This window comes from Puma concolor, chromosome E2 (genome assembly GCF_028749965.1).
Source record: "Puma concolor isolate L17-30 chromosome E2, mPumCon1.1.hap2, whole genome shotgun sequence".
Lineage (NCBI taxonomy): Eukaryota > Metazoa > Chordata > Mammalia > Carnivora > Felidae > Puma > Puma concolor.
The window spans coordinates 20,331,498-20,354,869 of NC_141681.1; the positions used below are offsets into that span (position 1 = coordinate 20,331,498).

Below are 23,372 nucleotides of genomic sequence, written 5' to 3' on the forward strand. Positions count from 1 at the left end.
AACAGCTCTATACTTTGTCAGCATCCACCAAAGTGCACCATTTTATTCTTTCAGTGTTTGTTTATTTTTGAGAGAGAGAGAGAGCATGAGCTGAGGAGGGGCAGAGGGGGAGATAGAGGATTTGAAGCAGGTTCTGTGCTGGGAGTGGAGAGCCTGATGCGGGGCTCAAACTCATGAACCGTGAGATTATGACCTGAGCCAAAGTCGGTCGCTTAACTGACTGAGCCACGCAGGCACCCCCTGCAAAGTGCACCTTTTAAAAGAATGAATCAGTGAATGAATAAAATAAGTGAATGAAAGTACACTTGACCTTTGAACATGGGTTTGAACTGCATAGGTCACTTATGTACGGATTTTTTTTGATGTAGTAGAGTACTATAAATGTAATTTCTCCTATGATTTTCTTAAAAACATTTTCTTGGGGCGCCTGGGTGGCGCAGTCGGTTAAGCGTCCGACTTCAGCCAGGTCACGATCTCATGGTCCGTGAGTTCGAGCCCCGCGTCAGGCTCTGGGCTGATGGCTCAGAGCCTGGAGCCTGTTTCCGATTCTGTGTCTCCCTCTCTCTCTGCCCCTCCCCCGTTCATGCTCTGTCTCTCTCTGTCCCAAAAAATAAATAAACGTTGAAAAAAAAATTTAAAAAAAAAAATTTTCTTTTCTCTAGCTCACTTTATTGTAAGATACAGTATATAATACATATGGTACAGAAAATATGTGTTAACTGTTCATGTTATCGGTACTTCTGGCAACAGGCTATTAGTAGTTAAGTTCTTGAGAAGTCAAAGTTTAAAAAGTTTCAACTGTGTGGGAGGTCAACGTTGTAAAGGGTTAACTGTAAATTCTATGCCCTGTCCCTCTTTCTCCATAGTAGAGGGATAAGATTAAAGACAACTGGGGAAAATTGCTATTACAGCACTATCTCATTTCTAGAATAATTCTTATCCCTATGAAGTTGCTTAGGGCTTAGGAAGGAGATGAAAAACTATGGATTCTGACATACATGGCTGGCTGAGAATGGTTAGTTCTCCCAGTGGCCCATACCATGGAAAGACAAAGAAGTAGGATGGAGGTTTACATAAGAAGTTCCTAATTCACATCTTTAGATCAGAGTCTAGGAAAGCCAAATGATTTTGAACCTCCTATAAGAAATCTCAGAAGAGTATCAGATGGAACTAAAACCATATTATTTTACTCTTTTTTATTTTGGCTTGCCTTCCAGGATCAAGTCTGATTAAGCTGGCTTGCTTCTCTTCAAGCAATGTTCAAAATAATATAAGGCTTCTTCCAACCTTATCATGAGACATTTTGTATTACATTCCATCTGAAGAAGGATCTGGACAAAAAATAACTGAGTTCAGAGCAGTCTGTCTCACCTTAACAAGTGGTATGTATCCTTTTCTTTAATTTTTTTTTTTTTTTTTCAACGTTTATTTATTTTTGGGACAGAGAGAGACAGAGCATGAACGGGGGAGGGGCAGAGAGAGAGGGAGACACAGAATCGGAAACAGGCTCCAGGCTCTGAGCCATCAGCCCAGAGCCTGACGCGGGGCTCGAACTCACGGACACGCGAGATCGTGACCTGGCTGAAGTCGGACGCCTAACCGACTGCGCCACCCAGGCGCCCCATGTATCCTTTTCTTTAAAAGGAAGCGCTGTGAAAGTCATCCGTGGCTTTTTGCTTGACATGAGGTTTCTCAGAGCTAAGTGTAACGGATTCCAGTAGCTTTTCTCAGTCTAGTCTAGCCCTACATAGAGGTGGAATATATAGGAACTTCTATTTGGTGAATTTCAGTTTTAGGGTGAAGTCATATTCTTCCACGTTAATCAGGGCATATACTCATACAAAAAATATTAAGCCACTAGGTACTATATACTGGCCTAGGAAATCCAAGGATGATTATAATGTAGAGTTCTGTTCATATATATATATATATTTTTTTTTTTCAAGCAACATTTAATTCTAATCAAACCTAAAGCAAGAAATCAGGAAGACCTCCACTTACCCCTCCAAGGACTATAAATGTTGTAGTTTCTGGTATCAGTGCCAACACAGATATGATTATCATGAATATTGCTGTTACCATTGAGTTGATAATATCCTAAAACACAGAATAGAAAGGTCAGCTCTGCATGAAGATCATCAAAAAAAAAAAAAAAAAAAAAAAAAAAGAATTAGCTGCCAACAGATTTTGAAACTTCCATTTTATTAAAGAAATTTAATGGGTTATTTTTTTAGGAAATCAAACTGCCACTATAGGATGACACCTATATTGAATTTGGTCTATAGTGATGCCTAGTGGTTCTCTTAACCCATGATATACCAATCATTTAACTGCTTAGGCTTATTTCTTTGTTCAAGAAACCCAGTACTCATCACAAGTGCCCTCCTTAATACCCATCATCCATTTAGCCCATCCTCCACCTCCCTCCCTCCATCAACCCTTAGTTTGTTCTCTAGTTAAGAGTCTCTCTTGTGGTTTGCCTCCCTCTCTTTTTCCCCCTCTTCCCCTATGTTCATCTGTTTTGTTTCTTAAATTCCACATATGAGTGAAATCATATGGTATTTGTCTGTCTCTGACTGACTTATTTTGTCTAGCATAAAACACTCTAGCCCCATCCACATCATTGCAAATGGTAAGACTTCATTCTTTTTGATGGCTGAGTAATATTCCATTATAGATCTATATATCTATATCTATATCTACATGTATCTGTATCTAATCTATCTATACACACATACCACAACTTCTTTATCCATTCATCAGTTGATAGACATTTGGGTTCTTTCCATAATTTGGCTTTTGTTGATAATGCTGCTATAAATATCAGGGTGCATGTGCCCCTTTGAATCAGTATTTTTGTATCCTTTTGATAAAATACCTAGTAGTGCAACTTCTGGGTCACTGTTTTCCAGACTGGCTATACCAGTTTACATTCCCACCAACAGTATAAGAGGGTTCCCCTTTCTCCACATCCTTGCCAACATCCATTGTTTCCTGTCTTGTTAATTTTAGCCATTCTGACAGGTGTGAGGTGGTATCTCATTGTGGTTTTGATTTGTATTTCCCTGATGATGAGTGATGTTGACCATATTTTCATGTATCTGTTAGCCATCTGGATATCTTCTTTGGAAACATGTCTATTCATGTCCTCTGCCCATTTCTTCACTGGATTATTTGTTTTTTGGGTGTTGAGTTTGGTAAGTTCTTTATAGATTTTGGATACTAACCCTTTATCTGATACGTCATTTGCAAATATCTTCTCCCATTCTGTGTGCTGCCTTTTAATTTTTTTTAATCACTTCTTTCACTGTGTAGAGGCTTTTTATCTTGATGAAGTCCCAATAGTTCATTTTTGCTCTTGTTTCCCTTGCCTCCAGGGACGTTTCTAGTAAGAAGTTGCTGTAGCCAAGGTCAAAGAGGTTGTTGCCTGTGTTCTCCTGTAGGATTTTGATGGTTTCCTGTCTCACATTTAGGTCTTTCATCCATTTTGAATTTATTTTTGTGTATGGTGTAAGAAAGTGGTCCAGTTTCATTCTTCTGCATGTTGTCCAGTTTTCCCAACACCATTTGTTGAAGAGTCTATCTTGTTTTCAGTTGAATGTTCTTTCCTGTTTTCCACATTGATCTATGTGTCTGTTTTTGTGCCAATACCATACTGTCTTGATGACTGCACTTTTATAATATAGCTTGAAATCCAGCATTGTGATGGATTTTTATTTTATTTTATTTTTTATTCTTCAGTTTTATTTTTTATTTTTCAGGATTGCTTTGGCTATTGGGGTCTTTTGTGGTTCCATACAAATTTATGATTATTTATTCTAGCTCTCTGAAAAATGCTGGCGGTATTTTGATGGGGATTGCATTAAATGTGTAGATTGCTTTGGGTAGTATAGACGTTTTAACAATGTTTGTTCTTCCAACCCATGAGCATGGAATGCTTTTCCATTTCTTTATTTCATAAGTGTTCTATAATTTTCAGAGTACAGATCTTTTTCTTCTTTGGTTAGGTTTATTCCTAGGTATCTAATTGTTTTTGGTGCAGCTGCTAATAGGATCAATTCCTTGATTTATTTTTCTCCTGCTTCATTATTGGTTTATAGAAAGCAATAGATTTCTGCATGTTGATTTTATATCCTGCGACTTTGCTGAATATATTAGTTCTAGCAATTATTTTGGTGGAGTCTTCTGGGTTTTCTACATAGAGTATTATGTCATCTGCAAATAGTGAGAGTTTGATTTCTTCCTTGCTGATTTGGATGTCTTTTATTTATTTTTGTTGTCTGATTGCTGAGACTAAGACTTCCAGTACTATGTTAAATGGTAATGGTGAGAGTGGACATCCTTGTTTTATTCTTGACTGTAAGGGAAAGGCTTTCCATTTTTCCCCATTGAGGATATTAGTTGTGACTCTTTTGTATATGGCCTTTATGATGTTGAGATATATTCCATCAGTCTCTACTTTGTTGAGGGCTTTTATCACGAATGGATAGTGTATTTTGTCAGCTTTTTCTGCATCTACTGAGTGGATCATGATTTCCATCCTTTCTTTTTATTAATGTGGTGTATCATGTTGATTGATTTGCAAATATTGAACAAGGCCAAGGATAAATCCCACTTGACCATGGTGAATAATTATTTTAATGTAAGGTTGGATTCAGTTTTCTAGTATCTTGTTGAGAATTTTTGTATCCATGTTCATCAGGGATATTGGCCTGTAATTCTCCTTTTTAGTGGGGTCTTTGTCTGGCTTTGGAATCAAGGCAATTCTGGCTGTATAGAATGAATTTGGAAGTTTTCCTTCCATTTCTATTTTGTTGGAACAGTTTGAGAATAGGTATTAACTCTTATTTTTATTTAAAAACTTTTTAAATGTTTATTTTTGAGAGAGAGAGAGAAGGAGAGAAAGAGAGAGAGAGGGTTGGGTGGGGAGGGGAGAGAATGAGCAGGGGAGGGGTAGAGAGAGAGGGAGACACAGAATCCAAAGCAGGCTCCAGGCTCTGAGCTGTCAGCACAGAGTCCGATGTGGGGCTTGAACCCACAAACCACGAGATCATGACCTGAGCTAAAGTTGGATGCTCAACCAACTGAGCCACCCAGGCACCCTGTATTAACTCTTTAAATGTCTGGTAGAATTCCCCTGGGAAGCCATCTGGCCCTGGACTTTTTGTTTGTTGGGAGATGTTTTTTTAAAGTTTATTTGCAGGGCAGAGGGTGGGGGTTGGGGGGAGAGAGAGAGAGAGAGAGAGAGAATCCCAAGCACGTTCTGCACTGATAGTGCTCAAACTCAGGACTTGAACCCATGATCTGTGAGATCATGACATGAGTAGAAATCAAGATTCAGACACTTAACCAACTGAGCCACCCAAGCGCCCCATTTGTTGGAAGATTTTTGATTGCTATTTCAATTTCTTTGCTGGTTATGGGTGTGTTAAAATTTTTTATTTCTTCCTGTTTCAGTTTTGGTAGTTTGCATGTTTCTAGGAATTTATCCATTTCTTCCAGATTGCCCAGTTTGTTGGCATTTAATTTTTCATAGTATTCTAATTGTATTTCTGAGGTATTCGTTGTGATCTCTCTCCTTTCATTTGTGATTTTATTTATTTAGGTTCTTTCTCTTTTATTTTTGATATAAGTCTAACTAGGGGTTTATCAATTTTATTCTTTCAAAGAACCAACTCTTACTTTTGTTGATCATTCTACTATTGTTGTTGTTGTTGTTTCTATATCATTTATTTCTGGTCTAGTCTTTATTATTTTTCTTCTTCTGTTGGCTTTAGGCTTTATTTGCTCTTCCTTTACCTGCTCTTTTAAGTGTAAGGATGGATTGTGTATTTGAGACCTTTCTTCTTGAAGTAGACCTGTATTGCAATGTACTTCCCTCTTAAGACTGCCTTTGCTGCATCCCAAAGATTTTGGACTGTCATGTTTTCTTTTCATTTGCTTCAATATACTTTTTAAATTTCTTCTTTAATTTTCTGGCTAACCCATTAATTCTTTAGTAGGATGTTCTTTAACCTCCATGTATTTGTGGTCTTTCCAAATTTTTTCTTGTGGTTGTTTAAAGTCCTCTACTATTATTGTTATCATTATCGATGAGTTTATGTTTGTTAGTAATTGATTTATATATTTGGGTGTTCCAAGCTGGGGCATAAATATTTACAATGGTTAGATCTTTAATTAATTAATTAATTTTGAGACAGTGTGAGTGGGGGAGGGGCAGAAGGGAGACTCTCAAGCAGGCTGCGCGCTATCGATGCAGAGCATGTGTGGGGCTTGAAGTCACAAAACTGTGAGATCATGACCTGAGCTGAAATCAAGAGTCAGACGTTCAACCAACTAAGCCACCCAGGTACCCTGATTGTTAGATCTTCTTGATGGATATACCCCTTAATTATGATATAATGCTTTTCTTCATCTCTTGTTACAGTCTTTGGTTTAAAAATTGAGTTTGTCTGAAATAATTATGGTTACTCCAGCTTTCTTTTGGCATCCCTTAGCCAAAAGATATTAGCCAAATTAGATAGATGGTTCTCCATCTTCTCACTTTCAATCTGCCTATGTCTTTAGGTCTAAAATGAGTCTACATTTAGGTCTAAATGTAGGCAGCATATATATAGTGTTTTTTTGTTTGTTTGTTTGTTTGTTTGTTTGTTTAATCCATTCTGATAGCCTGTGTCCTTTGATTTGGAGCACTTAGTCCATTTACATTCAGGGTGATTATTAAAAGATAGAGGAATTTAGTGTCATTGTGTCATCTATAAAGTTGGTGTTTCTGGTGATGTTCTGTGTTCCTTTCTAGTCTTTGTTGCTTTTGGTCTCTCCTCCCCACCCCCAAGGAGTCCCCGTTAGTATTTCTTATAGGGCTGGTTTAGTGATCATGAACTCCTTTAGTTTTTGTCTGGGAAACTCTTTATCTTTTTATTCTGAATGATTGTCTTGCTGTTTAAAGTATTCTTGCCTGCATGTTTTTCCCAGTCAGCACATTGACTATATCCTGCCATTCCCTTCTGGCCTGCCAAGTTTCTGTGGACAGATCTGCCTCAAACCTGATCCATCTTCCCCTGTAGGTTGACTTTTCCCCCCTTGTTGATTTCAGGATTCTTCTGACTATGATATGCCTTGGCGATGGCCAGCTTTTGAATTTAATGGCAGTTCTCTGTTTCTTGGATTTTGATGTCTGTGCCCTTCTCCAGATTAGGGAAGTTTTCAGCCGTAATTTGCCCAAATAAACCTTCAGCCCGTTTTTCTCTCTATTCATTTTCTGGGACTCCTATGAATGTTATTCTATTTTAATAAGTCATTGAGTTCCCTAAGTCTACCTTCATGATCCATTATCTTTGTTTCCCTCTTTAGCTTTACTATTTTCCATAATTTTATCTTCTGTATCACTAATTTTTTCCTCTGCTTTGTCCACCCTTGCTGTTATGACATCCATTCAGGTTTGCATCTTGGGGGTTATAGCATTTTTATTTTCGGCCTGAGTAGACTTTAGCTCTTTTATCTCTGAAGAAATGGATTCTCTAGAGTCTTCTATGCTTTTTCCAAGCCCAGCTAGAATCCTTGTAATTGTTGTTTTAAATTCTAGTTCCAACATCTTATTTATATCTGTATGATTAAATCCTTGGCCATTTTTTCTTCCTGTTCTTTTGGTGTGAATTCCTCCATCTCCAACAGGTTGTTTTTTCCATTTGTAGATGTGCAGCTTTGTTCTCTAAAACTTCTGATTGATTTCTTAGGTGTTCAAATTGATTTCTCTAGCTGTTTGGGGGAGAAGACAAGCTTAGGGTTGCCCTACTCCTCTGCCATCCTAATCTATTTCTTTTTTATTTAAATGTAGGTGGAGGGAGAACTCATCTAGTTGGGAGCAGATGATATATTGTGTGGAAGGTTTACAATAGAATGGTACACTGGGAAGCCGAAATGCTAAGAGAAAATGTGGAATAGTTTAAACTGTAAATGAAACAACTTTATAACATTACTAAAATGCAATTAATAAGAAAAGCTACACACACTTGGCAGAAAGTGGTAATTTTCAGGAAAAAACTTTCACAGATTTGCATGAAATGGCTGGCTGATTATGCTGTTATTTGATGATGTAGCTCATTCATTTATAATTTCTAGAAACAAAGCATTTGCCTTCTGACCAATGGCTTTAAAGGAAGCAACTTATATTTTGAATGGATGTATAATGTGGAAAAGAAAAATGGTCTATTCTGGATGGTTTACATCTGTTTGCAGGTAACTGTAGGCAGGAAGGTATTGTTAACATAGAAATATCAGACTTTAAACCCGTGGTAACTTAGAAACATAGTTATTAAAAAGAAAATAGGAAGAGGTTCAATGGGGACAGGGTAAGATTAGATGCACAAAAGAAGAAATTCACATTTGCAAGAAATATTAACTGTCCTAGATTAATGCTTCTCTGTGTTGGATACTTTGCTCTGCTTCAAGGCAAGCCACACCTCTACTTCAGGTAGACAACCCTGCCTCCAGTGAGTAATTCAGGTAAGTGTATATGAATGGCCTTGGGTAAAGGTGGTATTCTAGGGAATGTAGAGAACCACAGGATAGAAAAGGATGTACCTGTCTTGAAACATCAATGATCCTTAATAGTCATTTAAAGCATTGTGTTTATAATGAAAACCAAACATCAATATACTATGGTGTAGAATGTTAATTTAATTACAAAAATGGAGATTTCACAGAAATTTTGAGCCTGCACTTGGATACCACTGCAAAGCCCTGGGCTGGTTCACTTTGTGTTTTCTGTCATTGGAACACTTAAGGTTAACAGTCAGAGAAGGCCAGCTCTACACACTATGTCAGTTACTGCAACTTTGGGACAATGATAAACATAATAAATGTGAATGCATATGACCAAGCCCTTTCCTAAATTAGTAAAGACAGTGGTCATGAGGCAGAAGTCCTTACAAGTTACAACTGCAAGATTAATTGGAATCTGCAGCCATCTTTGACTCCTTCACTTTTGTTACAGTAAAAGAGTTCCAGGCATCTCCTCCATCTGTGCTCTGGCTCCTATTCCCATCCACCACTCTGCAGGCACCTTATTCTATTCATTACCCTTCTTTGTCCCTGGCCAGGTTTCAACTCAGTAGCCCTGAGTTACAACTCTAGTTACAATTGTAATTATAGTTGTCTCTCTTCTCCTGCTCAATCTATTGCCTCAGCTTTACTATCACCTCTCCACTCAAGGCACACCACTCTGGTAAAGGGGCCTCTATTAACACAGTCAGTGAATATATATATTTTTCCAGGACTTATTTTTCTTTCTTTACATGTGGTAATATTCACCACTCCTTTTTGAAATGTTTTCCTCTCTTGCCTTCTGTGACACGGGCCTCCCTTGGGTTCTCTCCTGTCTTTCTCTGGCTACTCTTCCTTTTCACCCCATATGTTCGTCTTTCCCAGTTTTACCTTCAGCTTGCTCTTCCCTCTGTGCCAGTTAGACCAGTCTCAGAGATCATTTACCATCATAAGGTGGTGACTTCCAGGTTTAACTCTTCTTTCTCCTGAGCTTCAGACCTGTTTTGAACATTTCCATCTGAATACTCCATAAGCAACTAGAACCTAGTATTTGTCTAACTAAACTCATTCCATTTGTCTCCCTGGCCCTTCCTTAAACCTATTCTTCTTCCTGTACTTCTTATCTCATTATCATCTCAAGATATTTAAGTGGCAGGTATTCTTAGTTTTTCTTATTTACCTATTCGTATCAATTCTACCCCATTAACCCCTTTCTCTCCAGCTATTGTCATGACCTTAGTCCAGGCCTTCATAATTTTCATGTCAGGGTTATAGAACCAAACTTTTAAGTGGTCTCTGAGACCTACCTCTAGTTTTGTTGCTCTTTAAGCCATTATTGATACTGCCACCAGCAATCCCCTAAATTGTAAGCTGCTCATGCCATTTTCCTACTTAAAAAACTCTAAAAGCTTCCAATGGCCTTTGGGTTAAAACACAGGGCATATAAAGCCTTGTATGCTCTGACCTCCTCCTGCCTCTCAAGCTTCCACTCTTGTCCTCTCTTCTCCACAACTCAATATCCCAGCCATTCAGAACTACGTGCAGCTGCTCGAGGTCATGCTCTTTCCCCCCACTAGACCCTCATATGCTGCTTCTTCTACCAGGCAAGCAAGCCTATGATGATTTGGTCCCCTTCCCTGGTTTGGTGCCTCCACACTATCCTGGGTATACATCTATTGCAGCACCTGTTACGCTGAATGGCTCATCTATCTTGCTTCTTGACTACATTGAAAATCTCACAGGTGTAAGATTTGTGTTTTATCAAAGAACCTGTTACAGAAGCTGGGATTAGCAGACACTTAACACTTGTTGAACAAATGATTCCATTAGATCAAGAGCAGAGAGGAATCTTTTCATAATGGAATAATAATCCCATAGTTGACCATGCAGCACCATTTCTTTTTTTTTAAGTAGGTTTCATGCCCAGCGCAGAGCCCAACACAGGGACTGAACACATGAACCTGAGATCAAAACCCAAGATGAAATCAAGAGTCAGACACAACTGACTGAGCCACCCAGGTGCCCCAGTATAGCACCATTTCTAAGAGATTACAGTATCAGCAAAGTTTGATCCTCAGAGATTTGGAGACTAAATTTCAGTGTGGTACACATAGGACACTCTCCCTCCCAGTGTGTTCTGTTCAGCTTAGAGCTCCAAGTGTATTACTGGGACATGTAATAAGCTCCAGAGAATTAGTTTGGAGAAAAATAAATAGTTTTATTAACCTTGGAAAGCAGAATGTGAAGAGCAACTATACCATTTTTTGAGTAAAGAGGATATGGGCCATGCTGTTCATGTCCTTGCAGAAATCTCTGGAATAATTTAGCTTAGCCCTTTCTGCTACTAAATGACATTATGTACTCTGAGGGTCAACTGATGAAGGCATTGTGATCTCTTTTCCTAGACTTCCCTCCAGTCAGGTCCAGCTCTAAAGTGTGATCAAGTACTTTGGAGAGATGCTATGAAGATCTTCTCTGTTTCCCAGCTTTCCCCTTTTGGGATCTGTTCAGCTTGTGATTAGCTTGAAACATTCATCACTGGCCTTCAAAAGTGGTTCTAGAAGGTACCACCTGAAGGCATGCTTATGGTTTGAGAATAGCTCTAAAGTCCCTCTCCTTAACTAGGGGTTATCAGCTTGGCTATCAGCATTTTGGAACCCAGGAGGATGAGACAAGTGCAGCAGAGGAAGACTTCAGTGCAGCTACCAGTCTAAAGGTGGGAAGGGCAGCAGGAGGCCTCAGAAGGGAGACTTACAGAGACAGGATATTGAGGGTAAGACTTGAAAGAGGAGAGAGAGGTAAAGACACTCTGTTTTTCCTAGAACTGGGTAACAATCCAGGGACACATTCACCTTAACTAGTATCTTCAACTTGCCTATTTTGACAGTTTCTAGAACCATTTAGGCACTACACTGGGCAGTTATTCTTAATGCTATAAGTATGGCAGGTGAAGTTCATATGCTACTAAATAAGGTTGTACAGTATAAGTTCATTATTTAGCATTAGTGTTTCCAGAATTAAGTAAGATAACATTGTGCTTTATTCAGTCTCCCAAATTATCTCAGTTTTCCATTTGGTGGTCAGAGATGTGCAAGATGTGGATACTTGGGTATCTGCCTCCATCTCTCCCCCCAATTTTGAGGCCATATCAACATGTATTTAAAAGGGAGGTAGAGATTAAGAATGTGCTATAATTTTATTAACTAGGATCTTAAGTTTAAATTTCTTTAGAAGATCTACAGTTCAGTGAATTCTCCTGACAGAAGGGTCAGTCACATCTAATAGATGGAGCTCAGATTTATGCTCTGTGGTTGCACCAGGGACAATACAGAACACATTAGCAGTGGATAGAATTCCTCCTTCCTAAGCCTATCAGACATTACCTAAAGGCTTAAGAAAACCAAAGCATAGTTTATTAAGATGTCTCACTATGACAGGAAAAAAGTCTAATAAAACTGAACACTTACAAGCAAAGGCCAAAACAAACAGTCTATTAATCGATCCAGTCTCAGCATATATAAAATTATGAAAAAGAAAATAACAGCGACTTCAAATCCAGTGATGACAATGTACGGTTCAGGGGCTTGTGCAATGATAAAAAAAGCCATAGATGTCACAGTTAGTGCCTATAAGGATAAAAACAGACAAACATGATTTATTCAATGATTATTGAATGCTAAGTTTAAATTGTAAAAATGATCATTTCTAAAGTAACTAAATAAATGGGTTTATGCCATATATACACACATCTAAAAGAGGAATGACCAAAATGTATGGATGCTGACTTCTCCTTCTGTTTTAGAGAACTAGGTGTCCCTCTCTGTTATTCCACTTGCAGAACTAATGCCATCACTTCCCACATTTGTCCCCTTGATCTTTCTTTACTACCTATCTTCTTTTCTGAGACCTTCAATATCTTCTCATTGGTTCCTTTCTTCATCATACTATAAACATATCCAAGTTGTCCTCTCTTAAAACACACACACGGGGCGCCTGGGTGGCGCAGTCGGTTAAGCGTCCGACTTCAGCCAGGTCACGATCTCGCGGTCCGTGAGTTCGAGCCCCGCGTCGGGCTCTGGGCTGATGGCTCAGAGCCTGGAGCCTGTTTCTGATTCTGTGTCTCCCTCTCTCTCTGCCCCTCCCCCGTTCATGCTCTGTCTCTCTCTGTCCCGAAAAAATAAATAAACGTTAAAAAAAATAATAATAAAAAAAAAAAAAAAAAAAAAAAAAAAAAAAAAAACACACACACACACACACACACACCCCTTCCATTCATCCTGCTCCCCAAAGAAACTCCTGTTTTTTACTTCTCGCTGTAATGCTTTTCAAAAAGTCTGTATACTGACTCCTAGAATTCCTTATCATCTGCTCATCACTCCTTAACTCTTAGCAGTCTGGAATCTACTATCAAATTTAAACTTAGAATGTTACCATGAAAAATACTGGGGAGAAAATTTTAAAATAAATTCCTAAGAAAAACAATTCTCCGAAGAACCCTATGGGGGGGATTAAAAAAATGCAACAATTCTGATGCTTCACTTTTTTTTTACATACTTTCTCTTACCTAGATAGAATGCAATCAGAATGGATGAAAATTTTAAGTGAAAAAAACCTTGATAATTAATCTAATCCAATCACCTCATTTCCAAGTGAAGATACAGAACACAGAAATGTTAAAGTGAACTAAAAGAAAAATAAGCTGATAAGTTCCAGGGAGTCTGTCAACATCATGTTCTTAGGAGCTGTCATGTTACAGCTCTATCCAAAGTCTCTATGTTCTTGGAAAATGGTTTTGTCAAGAGTTTTCCCTGGCTAGACTTTTATGATTAGTCTGTCAGCCAGTACCATCTACATAGTCTTTTTGACCTTAAATCTATTCAGGCTACTTATTTATGATTCTTTCAATTACCGTATTCGTATACAAACAGCCTACCTTTAAGCTTCTAAATTGGTCAGTTTGAGTATGTAGCAAATGTAACCAGTAACTAAATAAGTCATTCTTTGTAATTAACATAATTACTCTTAGCAACATGTCACCTCAAACCACTTCATTTACTCTACTGAACCGCCCCCTTGAGCTCATGGGTTATGATACGTAGGGTCACTTTTTCAGCCCTCATCCCCTTTAAACTTTCCACACCATGGAATTTGACATTGGTGTTTAATCCATTTTCTTACAAGTTCCCATGATTTCAGTTACACTGAGTTCTCCCCCGTTCCATTATTTACAGCTCTTCTATCTTTACTAACTCTTGGCCTTTGTCTCCTGTTCTCTTTTAAATATCCCACTAATATCTCAAACATTTCTTTTACCACTCTATGGAAATTGCTTTATCCTCAGATCATCAGTGATTTCAGAAATACTAAATTTAATGAACATTTTTTACTCCTTATGCAACTGGACCCTCATGACTTGTCATTGGCTGTCTTTTCCTGTTTTTCTACTCCTTGGGCTGGCATGTCACCTCTCCTAGTTCTTATATCTCTGCAACTATTCTCCCTTGGTGGGCTTCTCTGCCTTTACTCATTCTTTTAAAATGCTGGCATTCCTTTAGATTCTGTCTATGACCCACTCAGTGAATGTGGGTCTTTCTCCCAGGTCTGTCCTCAACATCTTACACGTAACTAGCCATCTGCAATCTCTGAGTACCTGCAGGAATCTCAAATTCACCATCACCAAAATTGAACTCACCTTGCCTTTCCCTCCTGTATGCACTATCTTAATTGGTGATACCACCATCTATCTTTTTTTTTTTAAGTTTAATTTATTTATTTTGAGAGAGAGAGAGCAAGAGAGCCAGTGAGGGAGGAGCAGAGAGAGAGGAAGAGAGAGAATCCCAAGCAGGCTCTGCACTGTGAGCACAGAGCCTGATGCAGGGCTCGATCCCATCAACTGTGAGGTCATGACCTGAGTCAAAATCAAGAGTCCGATGCCCAACCGAGCCACCCAGGCGCCCCAGATACCACCATCTATCTTATCACCCACCCTAAAATCCTAATATCAGTGTTCCTAATTACTCCTCACAACTGATCAATCATCAGGTCCTGCTGATTTGATGCCTAATGTCTTGGGAACTCACTCCCTCCTCTTCATCCCTAAACTAATGCCCTTCAATATCTTCCCTGAACTATGATGACAAAGGTAGGTATTACAGTAAAATTTCTAAAATGCAAGTGCATTTCTCAAGGGATCCCTGTGGTCTTGAGAATAGAGCCTACCTCTCATCATGGTATTCAGTCTTAAAGGATTCAGCTCCTGTCCACTTCTCTAGCAGAGTTTCTTCACAATTTATCCACAGGATAATTCCAGTGTTTAATTCTGAAATTAAACTTCTGATCCTCTGCCTACATTTGCTTCACCTACAAGCTTTTGGTGGATGGCAACTCCACCCTTCCAGTTGCTTAGGCCAAAAACTTGGGAGTTATCTTGACTCCTCTTTTTTTTATACCTCATCTGGTTCATCAGCAAATTGTGTTGGGGCTACTTTCAAAATGTATCCCAAATATGATCATTCTTGCAGCCTGCTGTGCTACATCCTGATCTGAGCTACTATCTCATTGCCCAGATTACTGCAAGAGCTCTAACTGGTCTCCTTGGTTCTACCCTTGCCCTTGCAGCAATTCCCACCCCACCCCACCTCCCCGTCCCCCTGACCAATCTATTGTCAACATAGCAGCTGGCCTATTTTTTTTTTTTTTTTTTTAATGTCAGCTCATGTACAACCTTACTCAAAACCTTCCTCATCTCTCACTGTGTCCCCCTACTGTGTCACTCTACTGCATCCACATTGGTTTCCTTGCTTTTTCTTGAAACTTCAGGTAAATTCCTGTCACAGAGCCATGGATGTTCCTTTGCCTTAAACTCTTTTCCTCCAGATATTCTCATAGCTAACACCCTAGCCTCACTCAGCTGCTCAGTTGTCATCTCAACAAGGCCTAACCTGATCACTCTATTACTGCAACCTGCAACCTTCCTCCCCTTACACTCCTTTCCCTGGCTTTACTTGTCTCTTGTTCCACAGCACGTACCACTTTTTAGAATACTGCATCATTTATTTATTTATTGTGTTTACCGTCTGTCTCCTCACCCTCCCACCCCAATATGTAAACTCTGTTAAGGGCTAGGGATCTTTGCTTTGTTCACTGATATCGCAGAGCCTGGAACATGGTAGGCTTTCAATAAATATTTGTTGAATGAAAAAAATAAAACAATGCTCAACTTGTTAAAATTTGCTGCACAGGGGCGCCTGGGTGGCTCAGTCAGTTGAGTGTCTGACTTTGGCTCAGGTCATGATCTTGCGGTTTGTGAGTTTGAGCCTCACATCGGGTGGCTGCTGCGGAGCCTGCTTCAGATCCTCTTTCCCCCACTCTCTCTGCACTTCCCCCACATGTCCTCTCTCTCGCAAAAGTAAAAACATTACACAAGTCAAAAAAAAATTTGCTGCATAAATCATGCTGGGTTTTTTTGCCTCCATGTATTTGCTCAGGTGGCTGTCCTTCAGACCCCACCCTTTGTTCTTCTAGGAAGTTTCATGATACCTCTCTTTATCTTGTCCTTGGTTATATGTCTCACTCTCTGGCCTATCCCCATCTTCTCACATATTATGTATGGCTCTGCTCATAGGTCTGTCTCTTTGACTACACTGAAGAAATTCCGTGAGTCAGAGACTTTTGTTTTGGTTGTCTTCGTTGTTCCAGGGCCCAAGTCAGATCTTTAGAATATAACTAAATACTCCAGATGTTTGTTGCAGGAACTGATATGTCTGAAACTAAACCTTTCTCGCAAGATCTTGTTTCTCCTCCAGTGTTCCAGAGCTTCCAGTAGTGGGCATAAAACTCCAGACCCTGAGGCCACTTCTTCCCTGATTATTTACTCCTAACCCAAAGTAATCTCTCTGTTCTTCGAACTCTAAAGTAACTTTCTAAACCTCTCTTACGCGTTCTGACTTGTATTAAGTTATAGTTGTTTCTCAGAATCACAGACTTTTGGTGTGGGAGGAACCTTGTGTGCAATTTGTTCTACCCACTCACCTGAAGTGTGAATCTCCTTTACAGCATACTCGCTCATCTACGCCTGTTAGCTTTGGCTGTTCAGGAATGTACTCCCTTCCCAAGTGGTGTGGCCACTTAATTTGGGCAACTTTCCCGATAGACAATTCTCCCTCGTATTAAGTGGAACTGTTTCCCTGTAACTTCTATTTCCATCCCCTCCTTTAAAGAGAGAGGTCACCGCTTTAAAATGTAAACATTATTTTTTCCTTCTCCTTTTCTTTTCTTTAGTTCCTTCAACATATTCTCCCGTGACAATCTCTACTGCTCTAACCAGCCAGGGCACCTTCCTCCAAATCATGGCTCATTCTCTCCAGACCTCCGTTCAGACCTGAGTGCAGGGCGCTTGCCATGCCTGATGCCACGAAGCGGGCAGCCCCACTGTCCTCTGCGGGCTATAAGCACAGCTGCCTGGCCTGGTAACCTGGGTGGCTGGTGTGCAGGGCCAAGTGGAGGCCACTCGTGCAGACCTGCGCACTTTGCTTTGTGACTGTGTCCGTGAACCCCTGAAGGGCAGACAGTGCCTTCTCTCCTTCTGCCCCCGGGTGCACAGTCAACTGCCTTGCCTCTCGGCAGGCCTAGGGTGAACGACAAGGCAGGGGGGGCGCCTGGGTGGCTCAGTCCGTTGAGCCTCCCACTTCGGCTCTGAGGGCTCGAGCCCCACCTCAAGCTCTGTGCTGTTCAGAGCCTGGAGCCTGCTTCAGATTCTGTGTCTCCTTCTCTCTCTGCCCCTGTCCCACTCGCGCTGTGTCTCTGTCTCTCAAAAATAAACAAACTTAAAAAAAAAACAACTTAAAAGAAAGAGAAGGCAGGGGATTCCGCTTTGTACTTGAGAGCCATCTCCCGCTGCCCTTGAGCACGCTTCAACACCGCCCCCACCCGGTGGCCTGGCCTCACCAGCCGCAGCATCTTCACTTGGCCTTTCACGCTGAAGCAGAAGGGGCGATGCTTCTGCTTCAGCGTCTGCATCGCGCTCGCAGCCGACCCAGCAACAACGCTTCTTTCCTTCAGACCTTCTCCTCAGCGCACGGCTCCGCCAGTCCTCGCGCGGCGACCGCAACTGTCACAGCCACCGCCCGCGGCCCTTCTAGGATTCCCGCCCTCGCGCGCGCGCACGTCACCGCGGTCTGCACTCGGGCGCATGCGCCCCACGGGAGCGGATTGCTCGCCTCGCTCGCCTTCTCTCTCTCTCTCTCCCTCTTACTCCCTCTCTCTCCCTCTCTCCCCGAACTGGTGGGGTTTGCCTGCTACATTTCCACTGGCCTATGGGGAACCACGCTGGCTGGTCCCTCTTAATGCCGCCCCATCCCGCACTACCAGGCACCAATGACAACTGCTCTCCAGCAGTCCATATGGGTTTTCCTGTCTGGGAGTGCTTCCGGAGGTGGGTGCGGGATGGGGGTGGGAGGGGGGGTGGAGTTCAGGAGTGCCTGCTGGGCAACCCCAGACTTTGGGAATCTCAAATAACACCCCTCAGAGAGGATTTCCCTTGGTCACTCCGTCTAGAGTAGCCACCATCACTTTCTCTTCATAGCACTTATCACTAGGTGATATATTTAAGAATATAAATTGCACAAAACCAGGGGCTTGCCTGTGTCTGTTTCTCTCCTTGCAAGGTCCCCAGGGTCTGACACATAATAGATGTAGAATATGTGTAATCTAAACTAATGGCCTGGGCCTTATACCCTGTCCTTGTCCCCAGGGGATCACAGTCTGATCTAACAGCTTCATCCCAAGTCCCAAAAATGTTGCACTTAATCCTGAAGTTTGTGGAGGGCACGTTTGCCCTGTGCTAGGTCTGTGGCAGATATCACAGAAAGCACTAGATGAGGTTGTGGCTTTCGGGTAGCTGCTTTAGAGACTGAGTGAAACCTCTCATAAATGACGTCCTCTTCCCTGTCCTAGAGGTGACTGCTAGCACCTTGCACTTCTGGGAGAGGTGGGAAATCCCCCCACTTAAGCACTGGAATGGGCATGCACACACAGTTCTTACTGCAGCAGCTTGGGTTTCAGGGCCTGGGCCTGTTGAATTATATATACCCATCTACCTCACACCTGGGCTGAATTTTTGCTACCTGACTATGGATGGGATTTACAGGCTTCCTTCCCACCCCCAGTTGTCTGCACAGTTGGCATATTGGTTGTGCCTTTCTTTGTTAAAAGATAAACTGAGGTATATTAAAATTTTAAGAGTTTGAGCAAAAATCGATATGATTCAGGTGGCATCCAGTCTAGCAAATAGAAAGGAGCTCCGAGGAGCTGTACAAAATAAAAAACTTTTATAGGCAAAAGGAAGTGAGAACAAGGAAGCTACACAGGCAAAAAAGCGGGTTGGTTATTTTAAGGTTACTTTGCTGTAGGGGATGGCAGGGGTCTATCGGGCAGATTACATAACTAGTGTTGATCAGGCGATTCCTGATGGACTGGCTTAAGGGTTCATTTCTGGGAGAGCCCAAACTACAATTAAATCTTGGTTTGGTCAGCTAGGGCTTAGCATAAGCAACTCCCATTTTGGACCTGTTTCCTGTTGGTTTTTTTTTTTTTTTTTTTTTAACACTTTCTTGAGGGATCTAGTACATTTACAGTCTAGACCCTGGACATGTCAAAGTTGAGAGGGAAGAGGCTGTGAAACAAGATACATGGCTTCATCCCTTTAATGAATGCTTCTGATCATTTAAAAAAATTTTTTTTTCAACGTTTACTTTATTTTTGGGACAGAGAGAGACACAGCATGAACGGGCGAGGGGCAGAGAGAGAGGGAGACACAGAATCTGAAACAGGCTCCAGGCTCTGAGCCATCAGCCCAGAGCCTGACACGGGGCTCGAACTCACGGACCGCGAGATCGTGACCTGGCTGAAGTCGGACGCTTAACCGACTGCGCCACCCAGGCGCCCCTGCTTCTGATCATTTTAATCAAGTTACCTAAGTTTTGGAGGATCATCGTTGAGAAGAATAAATGATACCCTAAGTATGTGCCAGGTGCCTGGATAGAACACGTGCTCGATTAAGTAATCTCCAATAATTTATTAACCAACCAGTCGTTGGTATTGTTGGCCATCCGTCCCTCAAGTCTTGCCAAGTCAGGGGTCCCGTCGGCGGGAAGATGTCCTGGCTGCAAACGGCTTTGCCCACACCTTGAAGTACTTTCCGGGTGGGAGAGAGGGTGAAATACGACAGGGTCTCTTTAAGAGCCCGGCGCCAGCAGGCGCCCCGGCAGCCGGCGCGGGGATGGAGGCGGCGCGCTGCGCTGGCGCTGAGTGGCGCAGGAAGGAAACGTAGCCGCCGGATCCACCCGCCGGGCTATGCTGCCGCGGTCGCTGCGGTGCTGGGCCGCCCAGGCGCTGCGGCGCGGGGGGACTGGGAGCCCCGCCTCGGGCCCCGGGACGCGGGGGGCGCAGCGCCGGGCCTGGCCTCTGGGTAACGCCTCTTTCGGTTCCATGTCTAGCGACCCGCGCCTTGGGTCTCAGCGGCTGCCCGTCTCACTCCCCGCCCTCTGGCCTGAACCCGAAACTACTCCAAGCCTCCGGGATTTCCTGCGGGGGCGTGGAGGGTCGAGGGCAATCGTTGGCAGCTACTCCAGACCCCAGCCGGCCGCCAGTGGGTGGCCGCCAGTGGGTGGGGCCGTGGGGCTCCGGCCCCTCTCTGTTCCGAGCTGGGGAGCCCTATAGAGAGCAGAAGGATCCGCTACCCCCGCGAGTGCGCGCTGCCCCAGTCCCCGTCCCACTCTTGGTCCTGATTCTTTTGGCCTTGGGGAAGACTGAGGCTGGCAGCTGCAGTTAACAAGTTCCCGGTGGGTGGTGGGTGGTTTAGGCTCTGAGCCTTTCTGCTGCCCCTGGGACTAGGGACTTCCCCTTTCAGAAATGGGAGTCACCATTATAGCCAAATCCTAGTGTTCTTTGGCCTCGGGTTGTTGGGTGGCGCCTGTGTGGTGGTTGGGCCAAGGTGTCAGCCCTGGGCTGAAACCCATGCCTGCTGCCCACTCTTAACCCTCGCGTCCCACTGGAGGCTACTCTGTTTGAACTTACTGGACCCATCTGTGAGGACCATAAATATGAAATATTTGGAAAATGGAAAGTATGATATACTACGTGAAAAAAGCTGAGCACAATTGGGGCCCAGAGGTGCCAACAGGATCCGGGCAGCAGCTGCACAGTGTCCATGTAGGTAGACAGCAGTGGTGTCTACTGGTGCCTCCATCCACCCATGGAGGGACTCAGATGTCATCAGAAAACATTTTTAGGCCAGGGAGTAAGTGTAAACATGACTTTTTCGTGGTGGTTTTGAAAACTAGGACAAAGAAGAGTGAATTACTTAAAGCTGACTTTAAAAATTGATTTCCTTTCTTTTATAGATAAAGATAGAGAAAATGAAAAAGAGAAAAAATCAGTGGTAAGTCCCTCTTTTATGTGCACTCCTCAGTGTAGGATTATATACAGAGAGAGAGCGGGAGGATTGTATATGCACAGGGAGAGAGAGAGGAGAGAGAAGAGGTAAGTGAAGAAATATGTGCACATAGTAAAAAACAAAAATATAAGAGGATCTCCAGGGATGAGGAAGTCTGTCTTCACTCCTGGGCCTCAGACCCCCTTCCCAGAGGCCACCTCTTACGAGGTTCTATATCAAGAGTCTGCGCAGGTAGGAGCATACATGTATTCACAGCCTTTAGGTAGATTTGGATTGTCAGCTTGATGAATGATTACAAAGGGATTTGAAAAATGCTCACCTTCTGGCAAAGATTGGTTTCATTTTGGGTTAGTGGTTGGCAGCCTGGCTGTGAGGGAAGATCTGCTGACTGCTGCTCCCTGTCCTCCAGTGCTGAGATGGGTGGGTGGGTGGGTGGGGATACCAGAGAGAATCCATGTGGATCCCCAGACATGGGTTCAGTCAGTGTCGTGCCTTTGAGATGCCAGCTCTGGCATGGGACTGGGACTGGTGTGAGGTTGAAGGTCAAAGGAGGGCCAAGCTGGACATGTTCATGGGGATGTTGGAGACTTTAGCTGGCTGGGGTGAGGAACAATATTTTGGTCACCATCAATCCAGAGGCTCAGTTTCTTGAGGGAGCCAGAAGTCGGTAGCTTCTGTGGCTCAGAAGAAAGTGGCTTGGTGAATGGTGGCAGGAATACCTTGGCTGGTATCTGCAGAGGGCAGAAAAGGTGAGCAAGCGCCCTGGGTATTCGGGATGATGGAGAAGGCCAAGGATGGAATAAAGTCACGTGGAGAGGATTGGTGATTGGGAGCCTTGAGATTTACCAAAGTATGTTGAAATGAGAGGTGGGGTGGATTCTGACACCACAGAAGGAGAAGGGGGTAGAATGTTGAGCTGAATGAGAATTGATACATTATTGTGCTGTTAATTATCGAGCTAGGCACTGATGTGAGCCAGACTTACCCTGGCTGCTTTCTGGGTATGGTTCAACATGCCCTCAGGCACACAGTAGGTCCATTAGAAGTGGTATGGAGCCTGCATTTAGGCCCGTGGCTATTGTTTATCGTTCAAATCTTCTCCGTTCCTGTGTGGATCTGGGGACCAAGCAGCCCCTGTCACTAGTCAGTCCCTGGTCTGATGGGAGAGACAGCAGTAAATAGGGCCATGGTGGATCTGGAACAGCAGTGATCCTGGGGGCTGTGAGTAGAGGGCAGAGCGTCCAGAGGACAGTGACTGAGGGGAGCCTTGGGGAGCCTTGAGGCCTCCTGGGAGATGAAGGAAAGGGGGAGGCTGGAGTGTTGGAGCAGAGGGAGCTGCAAGTGTGAGTCATAGAAGGAAGAGACCCTGTAGGCCCAAAGCTTTGGCCGGTCCCCTGAGAGCTGGCATGGGGGCGTGGAGACAGTTCCCAACACCTGGAGCCACTAAAAGACTTTGCCTCTCGGGAAGAGATGGTGGTGGGCCATGGGTGGAGTTGAGGGTCACTGCCGGGCCAGAGTGGAAGGCAGAGAGGCCAGTGGGGAAGCCACTCCAGCCACATAGGGTAGGGGCCAGGGAGACAGGCCCAGGTTCTGCAGATGAGTAGGAAGCAGGGTCCAGAGGAGTTGCTGAGTTACTGGGTGAGGACAGAAGACACCAGGGTGTTGGGTTGTCTGGGTGGATGGTGCAGCCTTTCCTGAGGACTGGAACAGGAAGAAGAGCCATATGTGGGTATTGGGAGGTGACAAACTGAGGTGCCCAGGGGACAAGCCACCAGACAGGACGCTTCAAGTCCTCATCTTTGCTGACCTGCAACCGTGAAGTTAGTCACCACCACGGAATAGGAACACGCCCTTTTGGAGGAAGGTCTCATCCAAGCAATCTGTTTCCTGCAGTGAACAGGAAAGAAACAGTCTGTGCAGAGCAGTGTCTAGGCTGAGCTTGTTCTCATTTTCTGGGAAGAGAATAATTTGTTTCCTTTACAGAACAGCAATAAAACATCACATCCATTAGTTGCCCTGATGGGATATGCCTTTTGTGCACTCGGTTGAGTTCATTTTGCAGTGTTGAGTTCTACGGGAGTGAGCTGGCATCTGTTAGAAGTGTCGTTGTCTAGCCTTCCTCGATACCCATTAGGATCAGGGCAGGAGGAAATAGTCACAGCTGACTGGCGGAATTTATAGTGAGGGAACAAGGTGAGATGGCCCACTGTGACCCCGCGTTTTATGTGGGGTGTGACTGAGGCTTCCCTGGGGTTGTGAAAAGGGGTCTGCCAGACCTAGGTGTGATTCCGTCTTTTCCCTCCGCCAGGCCTGGTGCCTTGGGCAAGTCACATACGTGGGCCACGTCTCTCTGGGTGCCTCCGGCCTGAGTTTA

At 43.1% G+C, this 23,372-nt stretch overlaps 2 protein-coding genes across 12 annotated transcripts in view; one reads left to right on the forward strand and one right to left on the reverse strand.

Annotated features, from left to right (window-relative positions):
* Positions 1–17,709, reverse strand: part of CKLF (chemokine like factor) — a 29,028-nt gene extending 11,319 nt beyond the window's left edge. For both annotated transcript variants that reach the window (XR_015244756.1, XM_025920717.2), the window contains exons 1-3: positions 17,491–17,709; positions 12,012–12,170; positions 2,002–2,097 (exon numbers count right to left, since the gene is read on the reverse strand). Coding sequence is in view for 1 of the 2 variants with exons in the window: in XM_025920717.2 (XP_025776502.1) it covers positions 2,002–2,097; positions 12,012–12,170; positions 17,491–17,562 (327 nt within the window). In the remaining variant the exon portion in view is untranslated. The remainder of the gene's footprint in view (positions 1–2,001; positions 2,098–12,011; positions 12,171–17,490) is intronic.
* An 81-nt stretch (positions 17,710–17,790) lies between these two features.
* Positions 17,791–23,372, forward strand: part of TK2 (thymidine kinase 2) — a 34,347-nt gene continuing 28,765 nt past the window's right edge. For 3 of the 10 annotated variants that reach the window (XM_086689263.1, XM_025920494.2, XM_086689265.1), the window contains exons 1-2: positions 20,018–20,209; positions 20,946–20,983. In XM_086689263.1, coding sequence (XP_086545389.1) covers positions 20,032–20,209; positions 20,946–20,983 — 216 coding nt within the window. In that variant the 5' untranslated portion in view covers positions 20,018–20,031. The other 7 variants (XM_086689262.1, XM_086689266.1, XM_086689269.1 and 4 more) reach the window with 6 other exon arrangements.